Here is a 21,765-nt window from a genome sequence, read left to right on the forward strand (position 1 = left end):
TACAAAATTATAATTACAAAAAAAGTCTTTTTTTGTAATTGTACTTTGCAATGTTACTTTACTCTTTTGCTGTCCTCATGGCATTTGGGTAACAATAGTTCATCAAACCAAAGTCTAAAAAAGATAAGAAACCTGAATACATACTCATAAATAAAGACTTGTGGATTAAAATCCCCATCTTCTTATTGCAAACTGTACAATAGAACACTGTAAAAATAGTCCTTGATCCCTTAGTTAATAGAGGACTATATTAAACTGTAGTTCTGATCACACCTCTGTAAACACCAAACAATAATATTTTATAATACAAAGTAAGTTGTTAATATTGAGGATTTGCTTATTGGGCACCATTTAACACATTTATTGAATGTATAATTTTAGGAGAAATTATTTACAGTAAAGAATAAAGAAAACACACCTTTATTCAGCTAAAATTTAATAAACCAAATTCATTATTGATGATCAGGCAGACCAAATTCAGCCCTGATATAAGTCCACTGAAAGTACTACTGCTGCAGCAGAGGTCAATTTGTCTCTGGTGCACGCTGCTCCTTAGATAACTCTTCCGATCATACAGGGCCTACCTGTGACGCATCTTGAGGGAAAACTGCGTCAAATGCAAACATCTTGGGTGGAACCTGGCTGCCCCTTTTCTGGAAAGCATTCTGACCTCCGCAGGCCAATGGGTCATACAGTGTGATTTGCTTCTTACGGGGGTCAACTTTTAAGAAAGAGCTGGACTCAGACGTGTCTCTGGCAAGCGTGGAAGAAATGCGCACCATGACTTTGACCTGTCAACAAGCACACAAAAAGACAAGCACAATTCATTAGTCTGTTGGTTGTTCTGCAGCTGGTATGCTGAATGAATTTTCCACCTACACTTGACCAAACCATATTTGTTTGTTTTAGCTAGTGTCTCACTGGAAGTCAGTGAACGTGCAGGAAGTATAAGGCAGAATTTGTCCTAAACTACGGAGTGAATGAAGTCAGAACTCTCAATCTATTTCAACAAGCAGCTTGTGTATTGAGAATTACAATGCACATCATGGTGTTTTAGTGTCGATGCTACTCAAGTACAATGAGGAAGTATTACATCACCTTGTCTTACCCTCAATATAAATTGAAAATTAACTGTACCCTGGTGGCCCAATTAAGAAAGCTGAAAGGTATTCTAGACTGCTAAGCTTTCAGAACTGCTGTGGTTTCTACCAAGCAGCCTGATCAATAAAAGCCCATAAAAGCCAGATCTATAATTTACACCTTTACAATTCTAATCCAAACACAAAGATGAAATGCAGAATTCTGAGTGCCATCATCAAAGAGTTGTGAAAAGAGTCCCATTTTAATGGTCAGATTTTGAAATTACCATCAAGGGAGTGCATGTAATAAGCGATAAAAGATTTGTTAAAACATGTTAGCTCACAACTCATTAAATAGCTACATAATAAGATGTTATTCCTGAGACAAAAATAAATCTTCATAGATTTAAAGAGGTTATGCTGTATCCTTAGCTGAGTTGGTAAGCAATTTAAATGTAAGTGGAACTGATGACAATCAATCTAGCTTTGGTTTTCCCTATAAATTCACCATCTGCAGGCATGTCAGCTCCTGACTTTGGAGGGCAAACATCACCTCTGCCAATTCTAGTCAGACTTGCACACACCTTGTCCTAGAACAGATTGGCTTTCACACCAACTAGAACTAGACAGAACTTTTATGTTAATACTCCTTAATCGTATGTCATTTCTATCAAACTCACCCACATTTGGCATGCAAATGATCACAAAGGGTCATGTCAGCATAGGGTGGGAGCACATCTGCTGCTGGAACAGCAGACACATTCCAGGAGGAGGTTGTAGCCCAAGAAGCTGGGCTGCAGTTCCTGTTGGTCTCACTGAGACTGGTGCTCTTTGTATGTAGGTCTCATTTCATGCTGACCCAAGCTCATCTCACATGCAAATAAATCAGCTACTTTGAGAAGTAAAATCTGGGAAGATTCATTTTTGACAGAACTCCTTTGAAGACAATGAAATGAGACCAGAGATTAACTGATATTATTCTGTATGTCAGTGACGTCTTCTCTGTATGTCAGTGACATCTTCTCTATATGTCAGTGGGTCAAACTGGTAATTTAACTCCAGTATTTTAACCTGGCAAAACAAGTTGTCATTAAACGCTGAAATGGGCACAAATTCTGCCCAAACGATTTCAGTTTTACAGAATTATCTGAGGAAAAAAGTAAAAATACTGCTTGGGTAAAATTTATGTTCTCCTCCTGCTCAACTGAGCTGCTTATGAAACCTAACCTCTAACAGTAAAAAGCCACCTCTAATGTCTTGCCAAAGGCATTCTTCTGGACCCAACCCTAAGCTGAGCTGACTTCTGCTGAGGACAACAGCAGTCAACACACCCGGTCAGACCACATGAACTGGGCAAGGTCTGTTTATTCCAGCCCTAGGTCTCCTGGAAGATCAGAAGGGAAGCACTGGTCACGTTAGCAGGAAAGGAAGAGAGTACAACTATAAATCCATGGGGAGCAAGAAAACAAAGATCAGTATCAATCTTGTGCTGTTTTCCTATTTTCAACTTCATATGACTTTGGCTTTCTTTCACTGTGTCCCACATTTCTAAGTAGATACCAATATCACAAGTATTAGACTGATCTGCTGGAAAACAAAATAAATGGTATTCTTCAACTACTTTAAATAAAATACTCACTTGTTTTAGAAAGCTCTTTCCCTATAAGTCGATGTGTATTTTTGGCTGCTGTGAAACCATGTCCTTCTGATTCTTGATCTTTGTGTGCAAAGGAGAGTTAACTGAATACTCTGGGCTAAGTTTTTTTGGGTTTTGGAGAATGGACAGTGTGTGAAATGTAATCACCTTTCATAGACAGGCAGTCTAAGAATTCTTTCTGACCTCAAACTGTATGGGATGCAGTTTCACCAGCAGCTACACTGGCTTTGCTATGGTATAATATCACTGGCATGGGTCTGGATTTAAAGCTGTTCACATAAAATCAGATTAATACCTGGCACTTCTTACTGAAGTAATACTGCAAATCCTCCAAACTTCCAACTGCTATATTGATAGAAGCATCAGGTTCCTCTTTCTCAAGAGTAAAATACCAGCTTAACTGAAATCCTAAAAATTTACTAGCATCAGATAAACTGAATGAACCTCCATTAAAAAAAAATAAAAGAAATAAGTGTGCTCAACTCAGAAGCCCCAGAAACTATCAAACAGCATATATTGCTCCTCAACACTGCCAAATATAGACATTTCTCAAGAAAAATACTGCTATTGCCATGAACCTTTGTACTTCCTGTGCATTGGGGATTTTTATTTTGAGACCAAATGGTTCACAGAATCACAGAATCACATGGGTTGGAAAAAAACCCCATAATATCCTGAGTTCAGCTGTTAACATGTTACTTCCAAGTCCACCACTAAGCCATGTCCCTAAGTGCCATGTCTACACAGAATCCTAGAGTAGTTTACCTTGGAAAAGACCACATTCATATGTGTAAGGGCAGAGGAATATCATATTGATTACATTTGGGTATCCTCTTAGCTGGATCACTTCTTACTCATCATGAAGATGTCTATGTGCCTTGGGACACCATATCATAGGTAATTCTGTTCACCTCCTTTTAGATTAGCCTGCAGGAGCTGTCTCCATCTGAATCAGTTTTCTGACCCCTTTGCAGGCAATAGAGAGGAACAAACATTTCTAGCACTTAATTTGCATGTTCTGTTTTATAACAGATGAACTCCACAAATATCTCTTGCTTTCTCTATAGCACCACAGGCATCTTAAAAGTTTAGCTGAGATACAGGTGCCTACATTGTAGGCTGCCAAAGGTTATTATTTTTGCTCCAAGCATAATAAAAATGCTCTTTCTGGGCAGCACAGTGCCTGGTCCAAATTCCATAGCGCACACACACAGATCCATGTGACAGTCTCCAGCAAAAAATCACTTGCCAGTAAAAATAAAGCTAGGCACATGAGTGTCATGGACACAGAATACAAGCAGTAACAAGAGATTATTTGAACTCAGCTGGTAGTTTGTAGGCACTAAAATGTTCTTCCAGGCCAGTTTCACACTAGTGTAATCCTTTCAAATTACTCCTGATTTACATTACATTAATTGAGAAAACAATTAGATCCCATCTGTACAGACTGTATGTCCCCTATATGCCACAGGAGCTGTGACTATAACAAAATCCCAATGGGCAAACAGAATACAGGCAAACTTCAGTCCAGAGAAACACACTCAGAACTACATATGTAACAGTGGCACAATAAACTAGGCAGACTAAAACAGATTTTAAAACATCTAAGCAAGATATATCTTCTAAAAAGACAGGCAAGCTTGTGGTCTGGGAATCAGCCTGCAGTTGGGGATCTAGGATTCCTCCTGATGGCTGTATCCAAATGCAGTATGAATGAGCTTTTGGTGCAGTCTATTTCACACTGTCCACCTGTACAGAAGGCAGTCACAGCTTACTTCACTGCCAGGCACACTGAGACATTCAGCCACTGCCTGGCCTCAAAGAACTGGCAGTAGCCATTTTTTCCACACCCCATTATAAAACATTATTGTGCTTGTAACCTAAATCCAAGGATTCAGGCAAAGTGTTTCTCAACAGTGGTTACAACAAGAGTAAATCAGCTAACAGCAGTAGAAATGATGGGAGACCATGGCCTCCTGCTCTGTTGTTTCACAGTCCTTCATGCAATTTATAGCTGGGAGTAAGCAGGGGAGGCTCAGAGTCTGTGCTGGTCCCTGAAAATCCACACCACAGGGGAGGTAGCACAAGAATGAGCAAATGTAACTCAGCCAGCTATGGGGATAGCACAGGAACTTACTGAACTTAAAAGATTTCAGCTCAATTTAAGGAACAGTCAGGATGAAGATCACGGTGCTACTCTGGGGAACTCAGAAATACTTCAGAAATACTGTATGGTTAATTTGAAACTAACTGAAGAGTGAAGTTTAAGAATGCTAATACTTTATGCTTGCAGTTTATACTTAAAAACGTATAAACTGAACTTCTCTTTAAAAAGAAGAAGGTTTTCTGCTTCACTTCCTATGTGTCATTACTCCTTCAGTCCACTGCTACAATTTCCCACTAATCTCTTGTAATTGAGTGTCTCAGAGACACCACCTGCGATTAATGGGACCACTCAGTCTGCCAGAAATTCTTGTTTGAATTCCAGGTCTTGGCAGTGCCCAGCCTTAGATGTACCTCTGACTGTTTCTCTGGAGAAACACGAAAGCAATCCTCTGATACATGAGCTTTTGGTAAAACAAACAACCTGGGCCTAATTTTGATCTGTTACACCCATGCAAATCCAGCTGAACTTAGCAAGAATTACTCTACCTAAGGAGCAGAGAGAGAGAATAAAATAAAAAGACACTTTGCATCACTGCTGTGCCTTTTATAGGCTACTACTTCTTAATTCTGCTCATGCTGGTAGCATTTTTTAATGTGTTTTCTCTTACGAGTTTATAGAATTTATGGACTGGACAACAATTTAATCCAACAGCAACCCCATTTACTTCTCTGCATTTCAGTTCCTGCCTTCAAACACATGACTTGTTCTTACATGAGTTCTACAGTCATTGAATTCCACAATACTACTCCAGATGTGAAATGCCACAAATAAAAGCAGAATCAGAGCTGTACTGTTCAGGCTTCCTCAACAGGTTTTTGAGGGACTTTTTGTATATTTGTCTATGTACTTATTTTACACATATGTGTGTGTATTTCAGTTAAATGCAAAGTTTTTTGAAAGCATATACATTTTTTGAATATATATATATATTTATTTATTTTCATAAATTTCTCTCCAAACAGCAATTATTGGTACTGGTGGGTTCCTTCATGGGTACCATTCAGTAGCATCAAGGAAAGACCTAGAGGAATTGCTGTATTATCACTATGCTTCTGTACTGTAAAAATAAGCATAAAACTTTTAATCAACTCCATGAAAATTTCAGTTGCCTGAACCATTTTTATTCCTCCTTTTTTATCTAATGCATCCCTATAAACACATCTATTATTTCTCAAAGAAGGAATTTGCTAATTGCAGGATTTTCCCCAGATAAACTCAATTTGTGACCTGTCGCAGGCCTTTAGTTATGTTCATACTCTGTGGAGAAGGACAAAGGTTCAGCACACTCTGCAAAGTAGAGCTGGTGCCAAAGAAAGAAAAAAAGGAAAGCAGAGTCCAGCCACTGACACTGCCATGTCTCCTGTGCCCACAGGGGTCTGTCTGCAGGACCTGCAGCAAAATGAGCAGGGAAAGTGGGAGCCATAAGCTGTGTCAAATCTGTATCACACACGAATAGCTACAAATACAGACTGGAATGAGGCAGGACAAGCAGAGATCGACACTGGGGATATTATAACTTCCTTCTACTCTTGCCTGTAAGATTTCATTTGGGGTTCATTTATCTAATTACTGCAGGGAGAAGGCTAGACAGCTGTTGCTTCAGGCACTGTGCTTGCCTTTATGAGCTGCTTTTCTCATCAATCATTTGAGCGGCTTCTGCTGGCTGTGTTCTGGGTAGTGGTGGAAGGCAGGAGCTGCAGTGCAGTCACAGGAGAGACAGGCCAGCCAGGACTATTGAGCTGTTTCAGCACTCCATCAATGTAATGGCAATCACTGGCTGCAGGAACAGCCTTATTGGAGGTTAATGAAGAGTAGGTTTTGTAATTTCTCACTGTTACAGTTGTAAATAATGGTGTGAGACATGCATTTTTGTTGTAGCCAGCCACAAAGTACTACAGCACAAGAAAATCTAGACCATCCTATACACTTGTGCACATACATGCTTTTGCATGAAGGATATAAAGCTTGAAGCCTTTCTATGGTGTGAAGAGGATATGAAACCACCTGTTAAGTACATTAAAGAATTTTTTAGATCATGAGACAATTAGTTGATCATGCTAACATAAAATCTAGGAGGTCAAGATAAACAAACTGACCCAAAATGCAACAAATGCAGTATTGTATGAGTGGACATTGATTTCAAGGAAAAATGGTCACATTTAGGAAAAAACACAAACCAATAAACCCAGGTGAATTATGCCAGTGTAACCTGGTCAGAAAGCATGCGCAAACAGGCCTTGTTGTCCTCTTTTTCTATTTTTACAAAGGTAACACTTCTAGGCTTCAGTGCTTTGCTTCAGCACAAATTAGAAAACACATAAGCCTGATCACTCTTGCTCTTGCTGGAACTGGCTGATATTACTGATACTGATGCTTTGGAAAAGCAGTGAAAATAACTGAAAAAGTGATAGCATTAGAATATGCCAGTCTCCTCTTTTTTTACAACAATTTCTCTATCTTGTGTAATTCCTAAAACTTTACCAGCTCATCAACTCCATCCTGTACAGCAGTTAAACTAATTTGGACTTCTAGCAATAATGGGAAGTAGTGGCAGCACACTGTACCCAAACAGCAATCACATTATTCAAAAAATTTGCACTTATCATGATTGCACAGTTTTTCAGTTGTTCAATGCAACTTTAAATTTTACTGAATTTAAATAATTCAGTACAATCTGGTGTGAAGTATACTCAGGTCACAGGGCATGTCTCAGTGGTTTCCCGTACTGTTCGTGGCAACAGCAGCTGTGAGTTTGTCACTATGGTTTGGTACAGTTGAAAGACAATGCTGAGCACCAAAACTGTAAGAAACCAGCATATACATCAGACCAACCATTCAGCTCTAACATTCCTCCTTCAGCATTTACTAAACTCAAAATTAACAGAGAGCGCTGCAACTTTCTTCTACTCTTAAAAAAATTAAATTTAAAAAAAAAAACCAAAACAAAAAAACAAGCAAAAAATGAAGATTATCCCATCATGGAAAAAAGTCTCTTCTTAAAGCTCCCCACATGCAGACTGGGCTCCTGGCTTTCCTTTTGCTTCCTTATGATCTCTTTAAGGTAAGTCTGTGTTTCAGAAATGCATAACTGGGCAGCCTGTGTATTTCCTCAAGGAGGAGGAGGATTTTTCCCAGCTTCTGACATCTTCCATATACCTGTACCTATGATGGGACCAACAACAGCCTAACTCAGTTCATGTGCTCAGATTAAATTTTTTTTTTTTTTTTACTTTTTTTTTTTTTGTGGGTTTGGTTTGGGTATTTTTGAGAATATATTTAAACATCACTGAGAGTGGCATTTTCATAAGAACTGAACGAGCCAAAACAGCCTTCCACAGTCCCAGCATGAACAACACGGGATCAGCGGGCACATCTTGCCTTCTCTGCAGTGGAATGGCAGGTATGTAAGCATGCACCCACTGCCTACTGGTACAGTGAGCAGATGCTTACTTAAGGCTCCAACACACTACTGCAAAAATTTACTCTGCTTTCCCCACTCTGACAAGAATTTATTTCTCTGTGCACAGTACAAGTACAGTTCACTGCCTTGAATTTCAAGATCTCATCTTTCCCGTGGTACCTTTCAAAATCAAGTATATATTTCCGTTCACTTCAGGGAAGTTTATGAAGTTTATGTTTAGAGAGTTTCCTCCCTTCCTTTCTTCCTACTTAATACGATTTTTTCAAAAGGCTCTTTAGGCACACAGTATCTATGGTAGTAAATTAAACAAGATAAAAACTGTTACCTGGCACAAAATGGGGAGCTGGCAACTTTCCCTGTAATTTTTGTCTTCTGCTATGGTGAGGCCATATCCAACAGTCTGCAAGATACTCCCTTGCCCACGCTAATTTAAGAAACATGCCCGGAATTGTTTGGGAGAGACAAGTGCCCAACACCACGCCAGGGACCTTGTTAACAATGCAGGACTATGATGATTGAGTGACAGTGCACAGGAATATTTCCTGTTCCTGTTTAATTTATTTTATAGTCTGTACCAGGTTTAGTTCCTTCACAGTAGCTGGTATGGGACTGCGTTCTGGATTTATGATGGAAATGGTGTTGATGACACAGGGACATTTTAGTTTCTGCTGGGCAGAGCTTATACAGAGCCAAGGCCATTACAGCTTCTCATGTCACCCTGCCATCAACGAGCCTGTGGGTGCACAAGAAATGGGGAGGGGACACAGTAGGGATTGATGACCCCAAGTGCCCGAAAGGATATCCCCCACTGTATGGCAGCTCAGCATATAAAAGTGGGGGGGAGAAGGGAGATGATCAGACTTATGGCCCTTACATGTGAGGGAGCCCTGCTTTCCTGAGAGATGGCTGAGCACCTGCCTGTCCATGGAAGTAGTGGATGAATTCCTTATTTTGCTCTGCCTGTGCATGAACCTTTTGCTCTTTCTAGTAAACTGTCTTTATCTCAACATGTAGAATTTTCCCTTTTACTCTTCTGATTCCCTTGCACATCCCACTGGGAGAGAGTGAGCAAGAGGCTGTGTGGGGCTGAGCTGCCTGCCATCATTAAGCCACAGAATTGTCCCAGTCACAGATCCTTGCACAACTTAGCCATGTTTAGCATTCTCTAAGTTAAATACAAGAAACTCCGTCTGTGCAGGAGTGGCCTCCCAAGCATGTGATGTGCCATATGTTGCTCTGTTCTGTTCCAACCTGGCTTGATATCTACAGATCCTACTGACAGATCAGCCAAACCCATTAAACACATTTGTGGCATCAGCAAGACAGGCTCTCTAAAGGAACTTCTCTGCTCTCATGATTGATGACAGGGCTGCTGTCGTTCCTGCTGCCTGCATAAGGCTGCCATCAGCCCCCTGGGGAGGAGGGAGACAGCAAGGGTGAGTCACTTGGCTCCTTCTCATAGGCTGTGCTCTTATCCTGCTGCTGTGCAGAAAGACTGAAGAGAACTTTGCTTTGCTTATTTAAGCTTCCTCTTAGAAACTTGCCCTTCCAGCAAAACATGACTGAGCTGTCACAGAGACTGGTGTTGATAGAAAGCAGATGCAGTATCAACAGTAGCAGTATCTCAAGCACGTGCCTTGATAATTATGTCTGCCATATTATTTCTTAAAACCCCAGTTTCCCTTTTTGTGAAGCTGTGAAAGAGGTGCATGGGATGAAGCTTGGTAAGTATAAGCAGCAGGTCTTCTTACCACTAATTAAAAAAAGTATAGCACTGAGCGCTTCACATTATATATTCTCAGGAGATGTGAAATTCCAAGATGGACAAGGCTCTCTGTTTTTTTGCCTAAGGAAACAAGAATTTCTATGGAAAGAATGCAGATAGAAGACAAAGTTTCCCTTTCACATGTCTTTGAGATGTCTTTTCAGTGCTAGAGAAACAAAGGATATACAGGTATTGCAAAGGGATGTATAATCACAATTGTAAGCTTTTCCATTATTTATAAAGATTATCTCCATGACTGCATACAAAAGAAGATTCCCCAGTCCGCACATAAAAGTGTACGCCACGGCACCATAAATAACAAGCAGCAATACAATCAGACAAGGATTTACATTATTTAAACCAAGCCAGAAGTGAAAATTTGCAGTTTAATGCATATAAGGGAGGAAAAAAAAAATATGTGTAAAACTTTGGAGTGGCAATTGGTAATGACAGACAGTAAATAAAAGAGATTGTTCTAACTAGAAATATGGGAATTCATAGTGAGGAAAACATCCCAAAGAAAGCACAGGGTCACATTGTGAAAGAGAGTCTATATAAATGGAAGGGGGCACAATCATTATATTAGGCAATATAGGGGAGGTATCTAATAAGTGCTTGGGTATTCAGAGGAGAAATCCAGACTCCAGAAGGAATTTAAGCAGCCTCCAGCAGTATACGTTGCATGAAACAATCAGTAGAAACTTCAAGGAGCAGAGCTAAATGCTTTAGTGAGGAATGTAATACATTATGGTGTCACTGACTTCAGCAATAATTCCTTTTTTACCTGCAATTAGATGAGATGAGGATTTGACCTTATTTAGGAACAACCAGCAGTAACATTAAATCTGGAAAATGAGGAAATGATAAAACCTGAGTCCAAGCAATGATATGATCTATATTGTTAATGAAGATTCCACCTGAAGACCCCTCAGGGCTTTGCAGTCTTCTGACAGGATCAAGACATATATTTACAATTATTCTTAATTTTCAATGGCAGAAGTAAAGCCTAAGAGTAAATGAATCATCTAAGATCCCAGGAAAAGTGTGCTTTACTTAAACAGACTACCTGAACTCTGGCTCTTCCCTTTCTTATCCCATAACTGCAGGCTGTAATGTTTACAAGGGCATAAACATAATATTAAATTTACTTTTTCTTTCATAATGTATCCTATTTAATGCTACCCTCATGCTTATATCTTTGGCAGTGGTATAAGGAGGCACAATAACTTCAGAGCACAAGTACCCATTCAGAATTTGAGATTCATTTGGAATGCTATACATTATCTCAAATTAAAAGTGCTGGTTTTTTGAGCCTCAACAGAAATCCTTACAACAAACTTTTTTGAGGGGCTTGATTCTGCATTACCTTGAAACAAACAATTATTTATTGTACCGAGAACAGGAGAAGACAAGGACATACAAGATACATTTGAAGGTTCATGTAACTCCATAATATTCCATCTCCAACAGTGATCCAACATTCTTCCCCATGAGCCACCCACTGTGATGGGCTGCACTGCCATCCCTCTGCTCCCTCCCAAACTGTGCTTTGCCAATACCTGTATGGCTCATGTACCACTTGCATCCTATCAAAACGCAAATAGAGAGGAACACATACTATCAGGAGAGAGCCACAGGCTCCAATGAGTCAGTTTGTGGTCTAGATCAAGGTATGAAGGCAATGAGGATGCTACTGTTTGCTTAGCATTGATCCTGGCCTGACTGATCACAGAACCAAGACACAGGAGTGTACTGCTTTCCTGCAGTTCTTTATTTTGTACTAAACATAAAGAGAACAAAAATTATACCAAATCAGAGGCAGACAAATAAAAACAAGAGAAATAAAACTGAATGGGAGCCCCAGATGGGAGCTAAATGCAAACAGTATTTTGACAAATGGAACGTGTCTCATGTCACAGAGAGCCACTAACTTCTTTTACCCTCGGCCATTGTCACTGGCCCTCCTCATTGATAAATGCAACTCTATAGCAATGAGAAACAGCCACTGAAGAGCCATCTGCCTTGTGACCCCTACCACTAATGATTTCATCCACTGTTTGCTGCTTTGTTAAATGTTGCAATAAATAACAGCAGTATTTATGAATAGATCAGTAACCAAACACTTGCCCTAGAATGTATATCCAGTACCTGTTAGTAGGCTTTCTCCATGTCCTCAGCCGTAATTCTGCAATCTTAATTTGGGCAAAATTTCCATCGTCTTCAACCTCAACTGCCATTTTCTGACTTCTGAGTGCTTAAACCATGCAACCTTAACATTCCTTTAGTACTGCTATTTGTCAACAGAATAATTCATTCTGCTGTGTGTAACTTACGAACTGTGTAATTCTTCTAGCAAGTAGCAGCCTATAATGAATGGCACCTGATCAATAATGCAGAATTCAACATTTGAGAATAAATAAAAAGGCCTTTTTCATGAAGAGTGTCTGCAGGAAATGTCAAAATCGTTTATCAAGGGTCCAGGCTGATAGCCTGCAGCTGCTGTCCACAAGAATTATAAAAACATACAGTGTTGAGTCCTGAAAACATGTTTTTTGTACTGAGTATAACTAGATTTTTCCACAAAATAACGACTTACTGAGTATGAATGCAATAGTCTTTACCAGAGTTTTGTTAAAGTAAAACTTTGCCACAATAGTACTTTGTCCCTAAGCTGCTAGTTATATGGGATTATTTTAACTTGGTTTCCAGGTGCGCTTTTAAAACAATCCTCGCTGTAATTCTAGACAGGCTGAGCTGCTTAATACAAACACAAAAATGCATTCGTTTTTCAGTTTCAAAATCTCAGATTGACAAGGTAATCATAAGAACATTACAAACCAAGACAAGGGTGAGCACTTTTATCTCTTCCAGATATCTAGGTGCAGCATGTATCAAAGGAACAAGTAGTTTTTGCTAGTTTGGAAAGCTTTTACATTTCTCAATAAATGGTCTAACAAGGAAGCACAAGGTAACTCCAGCCCCTTTGCTGGTAATTCTCATCCAGAAGTATATAGAAGAAGTATATAGTATATAGTATATATATAGTATATAGCAAGAGTTAAGGGCTATAATCACAATTCAGAAAATTGAGCAAGATTATGAAAAGAGAGGTTTAATGAAGTTTGCTTTAGTCTCACACGGCTTAAAAACTTAAATTTTACATGGCAAAGTTCTCAGATCCTGAGTACAGTGTGATCAGTTTTCAAGTTATGTTATTTAAATAGCTAAGCATAATCTCATCCTGGCCTGTACATATCCAAGCAAGGCTCCTTTCATTTTACCTGGGATGCAGCAGGATGGGGAATGCAATAGCTTTGTAACCTTACTTTATAAAGATCAGCTTCTTGATCAGCTAGGAACTGCTTAAGAAGGCTTTATTTTTAGCAAGATTGAACTACACTGGCCATTTGATTTCTCTTTTCTGATGCAGACAGAAAGAGTGATCTGATGTGGATAAGAACAAGTGGAGAACCTTGATGAGGGTGGGCAGGTCACAGTTCTTTAGCTCCATTGCTCTCTGAATTGGGTGACAGAGCTGGCTGCTTCATCTCAAAAATCTGAAGATATCCGCTTTAGATGCCTTGGTGGCTTTGGTGAGCAACAATTCCTGCAGAGAGCGTGCAGCTCTGCTGGTATTACTGGAGATACGCTAGCTATTACACCAATTAACCTGCTTCTAAATCCATCTCTTTAAACAGTGCTTTTCCACCTATGACAATTTCTGTGGTGACACTGCTATTTGTCATTGGTTGCACTGAATGCCAGACAATGACTATAAAAGTAGCAGTCGGTGCACAGGCTTCACAAATGATTGAAGCAACTAGCCTTTTCTTGAGCAACAAAGGGATCTTTCATGTTAAGATAATTCATCCTCCATGCTTGTCACTACTGTAGCTTAGTATCAGGAAAAAAATGTTCTTTGATGCTCGTAAGGTTTTATCACTCATCACAAAATAGAGATTAATGAAGGGAAAAACAGGGGGTTGAAGATGACATTTTTTTATTGTTTGTTTGGCTTTTTTTTGGTTTTTCATTTAGTTTTTGGGGTTATTTTGTTTGGGTTTTTTGTTTTGTTTTTTGTTTTTAGATTAAAAAGCATCTTCCCACAACAGATTAGACCACAGGCAGAACAAATAAGCAAAGTAAAATATATCAGAATGATAAAAGGGAGAAGGTACTACCACAAATTACACTTACAGAGTCATTTTTAATGTGCAGCACAGAAGGAACTTTGATGAAATATTCAAACTTCAAATCTAACATGATCCTAAATCAGTGCTGTGTGTTAGGGAAGGAGACAGATCTACTGCCTGTCTCTCTGGTGACAGATGGTTTTATACCACTAAACCTGAAAAGGGTATGTCTTGGAATTACTTGAGCCAGACTGATCATATACATCAGTATGAAACGTGAGAAGCACAGAATGACAGTGTGGCCAGAGCTGGGCCAGAATCCAAATCGGAGTCATGCCATGACAACCACAACAATATTCAGATTTTCACTGGTGGAGCCAAAGTCCTAACTTGGATCAACTTGTCATTTATTTCAGTACATAAAACTTTCCAAATAGTTCCTGGAATTGACAGTACTATATTTAGACAGAATGGAGCACAAATCTGTCCAGCTGGGAAGCTTGTGGTAGAGTAACAGGCATTATGACAACTATTAAGGTGAAAAATTAACAGCTCGGGTTTTTAATTACATGTCTAAAGTGGCCTTTATCACCTGATGTCCATTACTAAAGCTGTACTTTAGCCCTTCATTTTTTTAAGGACTGCGCTCACAGCAACACTCATCTGTGAGTGCTGCAAACCATGCAGCCATGTGCTTACCTGTAACAGTCAAGTATCTTTCAACAGCCAAGTATTCTTCATTCTTACACAGTATTTTTGCTATACAAATGAAAAATTGGGATTTTTCAACAGTGTGCATTTTAACTTTGGGTACATTTACATCTAGATTTTGATTCTGATTATTCCATAAGACAAAGCTAATAATTGATAACATGCCATGGTTCACACACTACTTTGTAGTGTGTGAACTGCTCTTCCTGTACTTCTGTTAAATGCTGCACTGAATTCTGTTAAATTCTGTTAAATTACTTGACTGCAGATGAATGCACATTAGCGAATATCCAGTTAAAGTTTTGTTAAGGTTACCATTGCATATGAAAAGGAAATTTATGTAATGTATGGCATGTAATGTAAAGGAAATTCATTCTGTCATTAATTTCTAGCAATTTGTATAGACGTTTCAAGAAATGTAGTCTCTGTCAAGGTACTTCAGGACTTGACCCATTCTGTGTGCAATAAGATAAAACAAGATATGTTTTCAATGGAATGGCTGTCTCAGGATGTCCTCAGATACTGTGGGATTCAGGAAACCCCTTAATATTATTTTAATTATGATGTTACAGTTCATCATGTCAAAACATAAACATACAGATTATATAAAACTGCATTAGGCGACCTTACATAGCCCTGATTAATGGTCTCATAGGTTGTAAAATGAATCCAAACTGTAAATTTATACTGTGGATTTTTCTAAAATGTGAATTATTGACTTGACACATTATAATAATTCTTTCCAAACTATTGTGGTCCATGGTTCAAATCATTTCTGTATAGCTCACTGACATGCACAGTAAGCCTAATTTACTATGTCTCTTACTGCGTGAACATCCACAGACTGCAGCATCCTCTGAAATGCATTCCAAAACACTGCAAGTGACCAGATTGGACAAAGGCATGAGAAAGAAAATACCTTTAATCAACAGTGACTTCCAGATAAGAACAACTCAGTATCTCTACTACTAGCTCAACAGGCAGAAAAGTTTCTACCATTAGCAAGGAACACCAATGCCTGAAAATGCTACAAGGAATATGCTCTGTGAACCAGCTGCCTTGGGTCTCCCATGATTTCCTTTAGAAAGAGGTAGTTTACTTGCTGGCTCAGTATGTTATGATTTTCTATAGCCTCACACAGGAGAGAAATTTCTAATACTTGGTAGGTTATATCTTGAGTGATGTATTACCATGAGCCTCAAAGAAAAAGCAACTTGAACCCAAAACTTTCAATCACCTTAGAATACTTCTGAGGACAGAAACAAACCTCAGCCCATTTAAGAAACTGTAGACTCTGTGGGCAAAGAAGCCATTCTGGATCCTATGGTCCTATAGACCATACAGGTAGAGATACAGCTGGACCAAGTCACTCACTTGTGTCAGCTCACTGCTGCAAACACCTACAAAAGGCATGGAAACATGCCTCTCTCTACCTCAAATGCCAGGGATGAACTCAAAGCTTGTCCTCCTGAACATCTACAACCTAGCTTTTATTTCCCTGAAGATAAAATTCCAAACTCAAATCAGGCAACCTATTTTGCAAAATGCCTTCTTTTTTTCCTGGGTAGCAGAAGGATTCTCACATGTACCCAAACTGAAAATTTGTATCTTGTTAAAATATACAATTGAAGGTCTTTTGGTTACAGGAAATAAATTACATTTTAACTTGACAACTTTCAGTTACATCTTTAAAGTCTCAAAATTCAGAAGTTCTGTTTTTTCAGGACAGAAATTTTGTTTTATCGGAATAGAAACAAAAATATGAAAGACTCAAATTTTCCAAGAAATACTGAAATTATTTTGGATTCATTTTAAAAGTCTGTGTTGGTAAAACAGTGTTTTCCTCTCTGATTTAAAAAAAAATACTTTGAAAATATAGCTTAAATAATGCATTACATAAACAGAAAATAATTATGAAATTAAAATACTCCATACCTATAGAGTAGTGTGAACACACTAGGGTAGGAGAAAAAAAACCCAAAAACAAACAATAAACCAACCAAGCAACAATGGACTGGAAAAAAATTAAGCTATTTTTTAGCTCAGTCATTAGTTCCACTTTCAACAATCAGTTTTAAATAATCAATTAGATGAATATTGGCAACTAACATAACCTGACAGGGAGCAGCTATCTTGAAATATAGGCATTAAAACAAAAAAAACAAACAAAAACCAGACATTAAAAACTAAGTTGTTGCTTTAGTAGAACCAGACCTACTGACTGGACACGTATTAAATATTTATGTGCTGAAAGAGTTAAGAAAATCCAAGCTGAACAAAAAAACCCCAATTATTTTTCAAATATTTACACTAGACTCCATAAAACTGAGGAAAGCAACACTGAGCAAATTGATACCTAAAAAGCACACAATTTTTTTTTATATATATATATATTATCTTTTTAAAGTACTTTAACATGTATTTTGCAGAGTTAATCTACACTTCATTACTCTCTCTAGAAATGCATATTCAGAGCAAAGTCTACAGCCACACACTACATTTTCCCATTAAAAAAAATAATTATCTTAACATGAAGCAAGTAACTTTTGTTTCTAAAAAAATGATGCCCCAAAATCCAGCCTAAAACTCAACACATTTTTGTGCAGGAAAAGAAAACTCTGCAGTTTCTGTAGACATATGCAGTATACTGTTCTAAATCTACATTTTCCAAGGAAAAAGTAGGAATGTTTTTTATATAAATTATATATATTATTATTCATTATATTAATGTCGAAAAACATATAGAAATCATTATTAACCCTTTGCAAATAGTTTCTGCATAAGAATAAAACTGTAGAGGAGAAGTATATAAGCTCTCTAAAAACATCATGGGAAGATTTTTGTTTTGTTTTTTTGTTTATTTTGTGGTTGTTTTTTGTTGTTTCATTTTTGGGGTTTTTTAATATATGTCGATATATATGCACAGAAAATCCAAAACAGGCCCACTGATTTGATGGACACACTGTCTCTCAGAGAGTTTAGATAATCATAGGACCTTGACTTGTTTAAGCCAACCGAACTCTTGAAGATTAGTGGAATCTTTTCAGCCTGTAAAGCTTTCACTATTAGGAATGAGCAAAATTAAGAAAGGAAGATCATTGTCACAGTAACCCCAAAAAGTCAGCATCTCATAACAGAGGTGACTATTAAGAGTAACAGTGAAACTCATTGGAAAGAGGGACATATCTTGGGCCAGGAATTAGGGGCTGGACTTCTTCCTTAGCAAAGAAAGAAGCAGGCTGGCTAGAGAGCACCATTTCCCCAAGGGCTGAATGTCTCTCCCAGGATCTGAACACAGAAAATTACTTTGACTCTGCTGATGCCCTCAGTCAAGAGGAGGAAGAAAGTCTCCAGACGGCCAAACACTCGACCAGTTCAGCCGGCAACACAATTCCCCCATATATGACATCGTCCCTGTGTTGAGTTCAGCTACCCACCATATATTGGGAACTAAAAATCCTGGGAACTTTGGTAGGCAAAGGTTTGTGAATGAAAGGAAGATGAAGTTGGCTTCTCTATTTTGAACATCCCATGTTCCCTTTGAATTCTCAAGCAGGAGAACTCAAAGAATGTTAATACAAAGCATTTCCCTTCAATATACAATGATCACTACTGCATTAATAACCAAACCTCCTACCACACCATGTCACCTAATCGTCCACAACCATTAGTAACAAAATCTTCCTCTCATTTTCCCAGCCAGTGCTGCTTCACCGTCTACAACTGAGTTTAAAATGTCCTTTAATCTGGCAATGGCCTTTGATAGAGGCGTCAGGAGACTGGACTGTACAGACCACTGACCTAATCTTTGCCAGTTATAAACAGGAGTTTGTATGGATCTACGTGATGTCCTTGCTGCTGAACCTGTGCACAATGCCTTCAAGGATTCCCTCCATTCCATTTTACATTTATATACAACTCAAGTTGCTGTGGCTCATTAGGTACATACCATTATTACTTTGCAAGAAATTGAAGTATCTTAGAAAAGTTAATCTCTCTGCCCTAAGCATCTGACAATCAGTAAATCCAAGACATAATTGGGCTAAAAATTACTCTCACCTGATAAATTCTATGGATTTTTTTAAGTAATGCATTACACAATATAGTAATTTTATTCATACGCAAATTGCAAAATTACTCTTTAAATTACTGAAAGAGTAAGTGTTAAGTAATCCCAGGATCTCACCTTCCTTACAAGTATCATTCAGGCATACAGGTGTGCTGGTCTGACCTAGACTGGATGCCATGTGCCCACCAAAGCTGCTCTACCAGTCCCCTCTGCAGCTGGACAAGATCAACCCACCACCACAGGAAAGGCATAAAGGTGCTGAACCACATCTGTCTGGAACAAATGGCACTCTGTACGTGTCTAACCAAGCACAAAAAATGCTGCATGGTATCGGTGGCATTTCTACTCATCTAACACAAGCAAAGTCTGAGCAATTTTCTTGCAGTTCTCTATCAGCATTCTTCATTTCTCACCTGGAAAAGCTCTAATGCTATTCCAGTCCTAAGTCTTCTCTGGAGAGAGATGGAAACCTGCCAAAACATGAATGAGTACTGTGAGTACTGTGAATGAGGTGTGCTGAGGAGTCCTCTAGGACTACAGACTCATTTTTACACAAGGTCTGAGCAAGGGTGTGAACCCAGATGTCCAGAGGTAGACTACTGCATTAACCTACTGTGCCATTTGTCTACATTCGTAACAAACTCATGCTGTTTTTAATGGACAAGGCTGTACTTTCTTCGGCCACACGGTGACAAAAGAAGTACTATAATATTAATTTGTAGAGAAAAAAAGTTCTGGACGGAGCTATCTTTTGCACTGACAGAAGATGCATACTTTCCCACTGACACCACACAGAACAGTAATCAGAGATGAAGGGGGATTTTTTTAAAAGCCTTCAAGGACCCAATAAGGCTGCTGTTGAGGCCAGTGATAAAATTCCTTTCGCCTTCAGAGGAATAGGAAGAGAAGTGGGTCCTTGCTGAGCTCTGCCAAAGCTTCTGCCCTCTTACCCGTGTGTTATGCCACAGCTTAAACTCTGTTTTCCTCAGGTCATAGGACCATAACCTACTCCTATATGCTATCTTCTTCCCTAAATCAGACTACAAAAGCATAGGAATAACACTGAACAAACTGATAGGAAAGATAAAAACAACAACAGCCGCTAACAATCAGTATTTCAGTACATGATGGAGGGGAAATATGTCTCATCTGAGAGCTGTAAAGATTTTTAAAATACTGCTCTAAAAAATATGAATATTGATGATTGAGCATTTGTAGCTTAACACCCTTATTGTGATTAGCCAATAAGCATATTTATCCAGTGGATTCACTGCTGTGAAATTAGAAAAGAATAGGGGTTTTGGGGCTTTTTTTGCATTTCAGCCCATGATAAATTCCTCTTTATTTTACTAGCTCTCTCACGCTGTATTAACAGAACTTTATTAAGTGTCTGCCAGGCACTAATCTAATTACAAAGACTTTTCTTCATCAGATCTGTTTTTCAGACTGTTTCAGTGATTTGGCTTCTGTCTGTGCATGTATGTTTCTACAGAAAATGATGAAATCAATATTCTCTCCCTTAAGCTGTGAGTTTCCATACTTTTATACACAGCCTTCTGAAAATGTTCCAAATGTATTTTTAAAACAAAAAGTAAAAAAAAAAAAAAAAAGTAAAAAATTGAAAGGTCATTTTTTACCATGAGTTCATCTGTAATAATTGCTTACACTGCAAAATTACAAAATTATCAAATGCATATCTTTCTGCTTGGGATAATCTTAAAAAATGTTCATTAAGACAGAAATGTAACTTCCTTTTCTCACTCTTCTCCTTTCTATGATTCCCAGCTGCTTAAATCATTACTTTTCTACAGCAAAGCCAATTTTACAATGATGTAGAAGACTGGCTTACATGGTGTAGGACTCTGAGTGTGTGCTTAGGTAGTCAAGAGAAAACCCACATGGGTATGATGTACCTCTTGTAAAACGTCTGTTGAGGGACTCAAGAACAGATGTCAGGTTAGATTCATCTTTTCCTGTTCCGGTAAATGAAAATCTGTGTGCTGAGTCACGTAACAGCACGTTGTGTGCGTGGGACAGCTGCACATCCACTTGTGTGGTGCAGTACCCCAGAGCTAGTCTGGGAAATGTGCTGCTCCAGGTGCACTGCTCCTCCTCCTTGGCCCAACACACCAGGCACAGCTGGTTAGAACATCAGTCAGCAGGGCAGCAAGCAAGGAGGACATGACACCTGGCTTTGAAACTGGGAGTTGTAGTTTTGGCCATAGGGGAGCTTGAGATGAGGTGGAACTGCAGTCAGTCCTACATGCATCATAGAAGACTTGACAACCTTGCTTAAATCTTAAATCCCACTAAAACTGTGACTTGTGACTGTGACTTGTGTTTGTCCCATCTCTGGCACTGTAGCCCTGCTGAGGTCCTACCTCACCAGCTGTTGATTCCCACAAAGTGCAGAAAGTCTACAGAATTCCAAAATAGAAAAAAACTTGGTTTTCTGGGAACACCAAACTTTGAAGGGCTCAGCTAATTACACACACTGAAAATCCTAAAAATCCCAAACAAAAGTTACATAAAACTTACCTTCTGAGGTTCTTGAGAATATATTAGCTCTAAGGCACTACGTATTTCCCCATCCTCAGCAAGAACTCAGAGGTATTTCGGGCATTCATGTTAATGGAAAGTTTTCTACTTTGTTACACACAAACTTCAGTTAAGCTATTCAGCCACCAGCCCACCTGTATTCTAATAAAGTAACCTACTACTGCCTCTCCTGCTCTGCCTCTTTTTTCATTTCCCCATCTCTTT

The 21,765-nt window shown here is 38.7% G+C and overlaps 1 protein-coding gene across 1 annotated transcript in view; it reads right to left on the reverse strand.

The window, feature by feature from the left end:
* KIF26B (kinesin family member 26B) overlaps window positions 1-21,765 on the reverse strand; it is a 278,295-nt gene that overhangs the window by 64,914 nt on the left and 191,616 nt on the right. The window contains exon 6 of the mRNA XM_015623243.3: window positions 585-791. Coding sequence (XP_015478729.1) covers window positions 585-791 — 207 coding nt within the window. The remainder of the gene's footprint in view (window positions 1-584; window positions 792-21,765) is intronic.

Source organism: Parus major, chromosome 3, assembly GCF_001522545.3.
Source record: "Parus major isolate Abel chromosome 3, Parus_major1.1, whole genome shotgun sequence".
NCBI lineage: Eukaryota > Metazoa > Chordata > Aves > Passeriformes > Paridae > Parus > Parus major.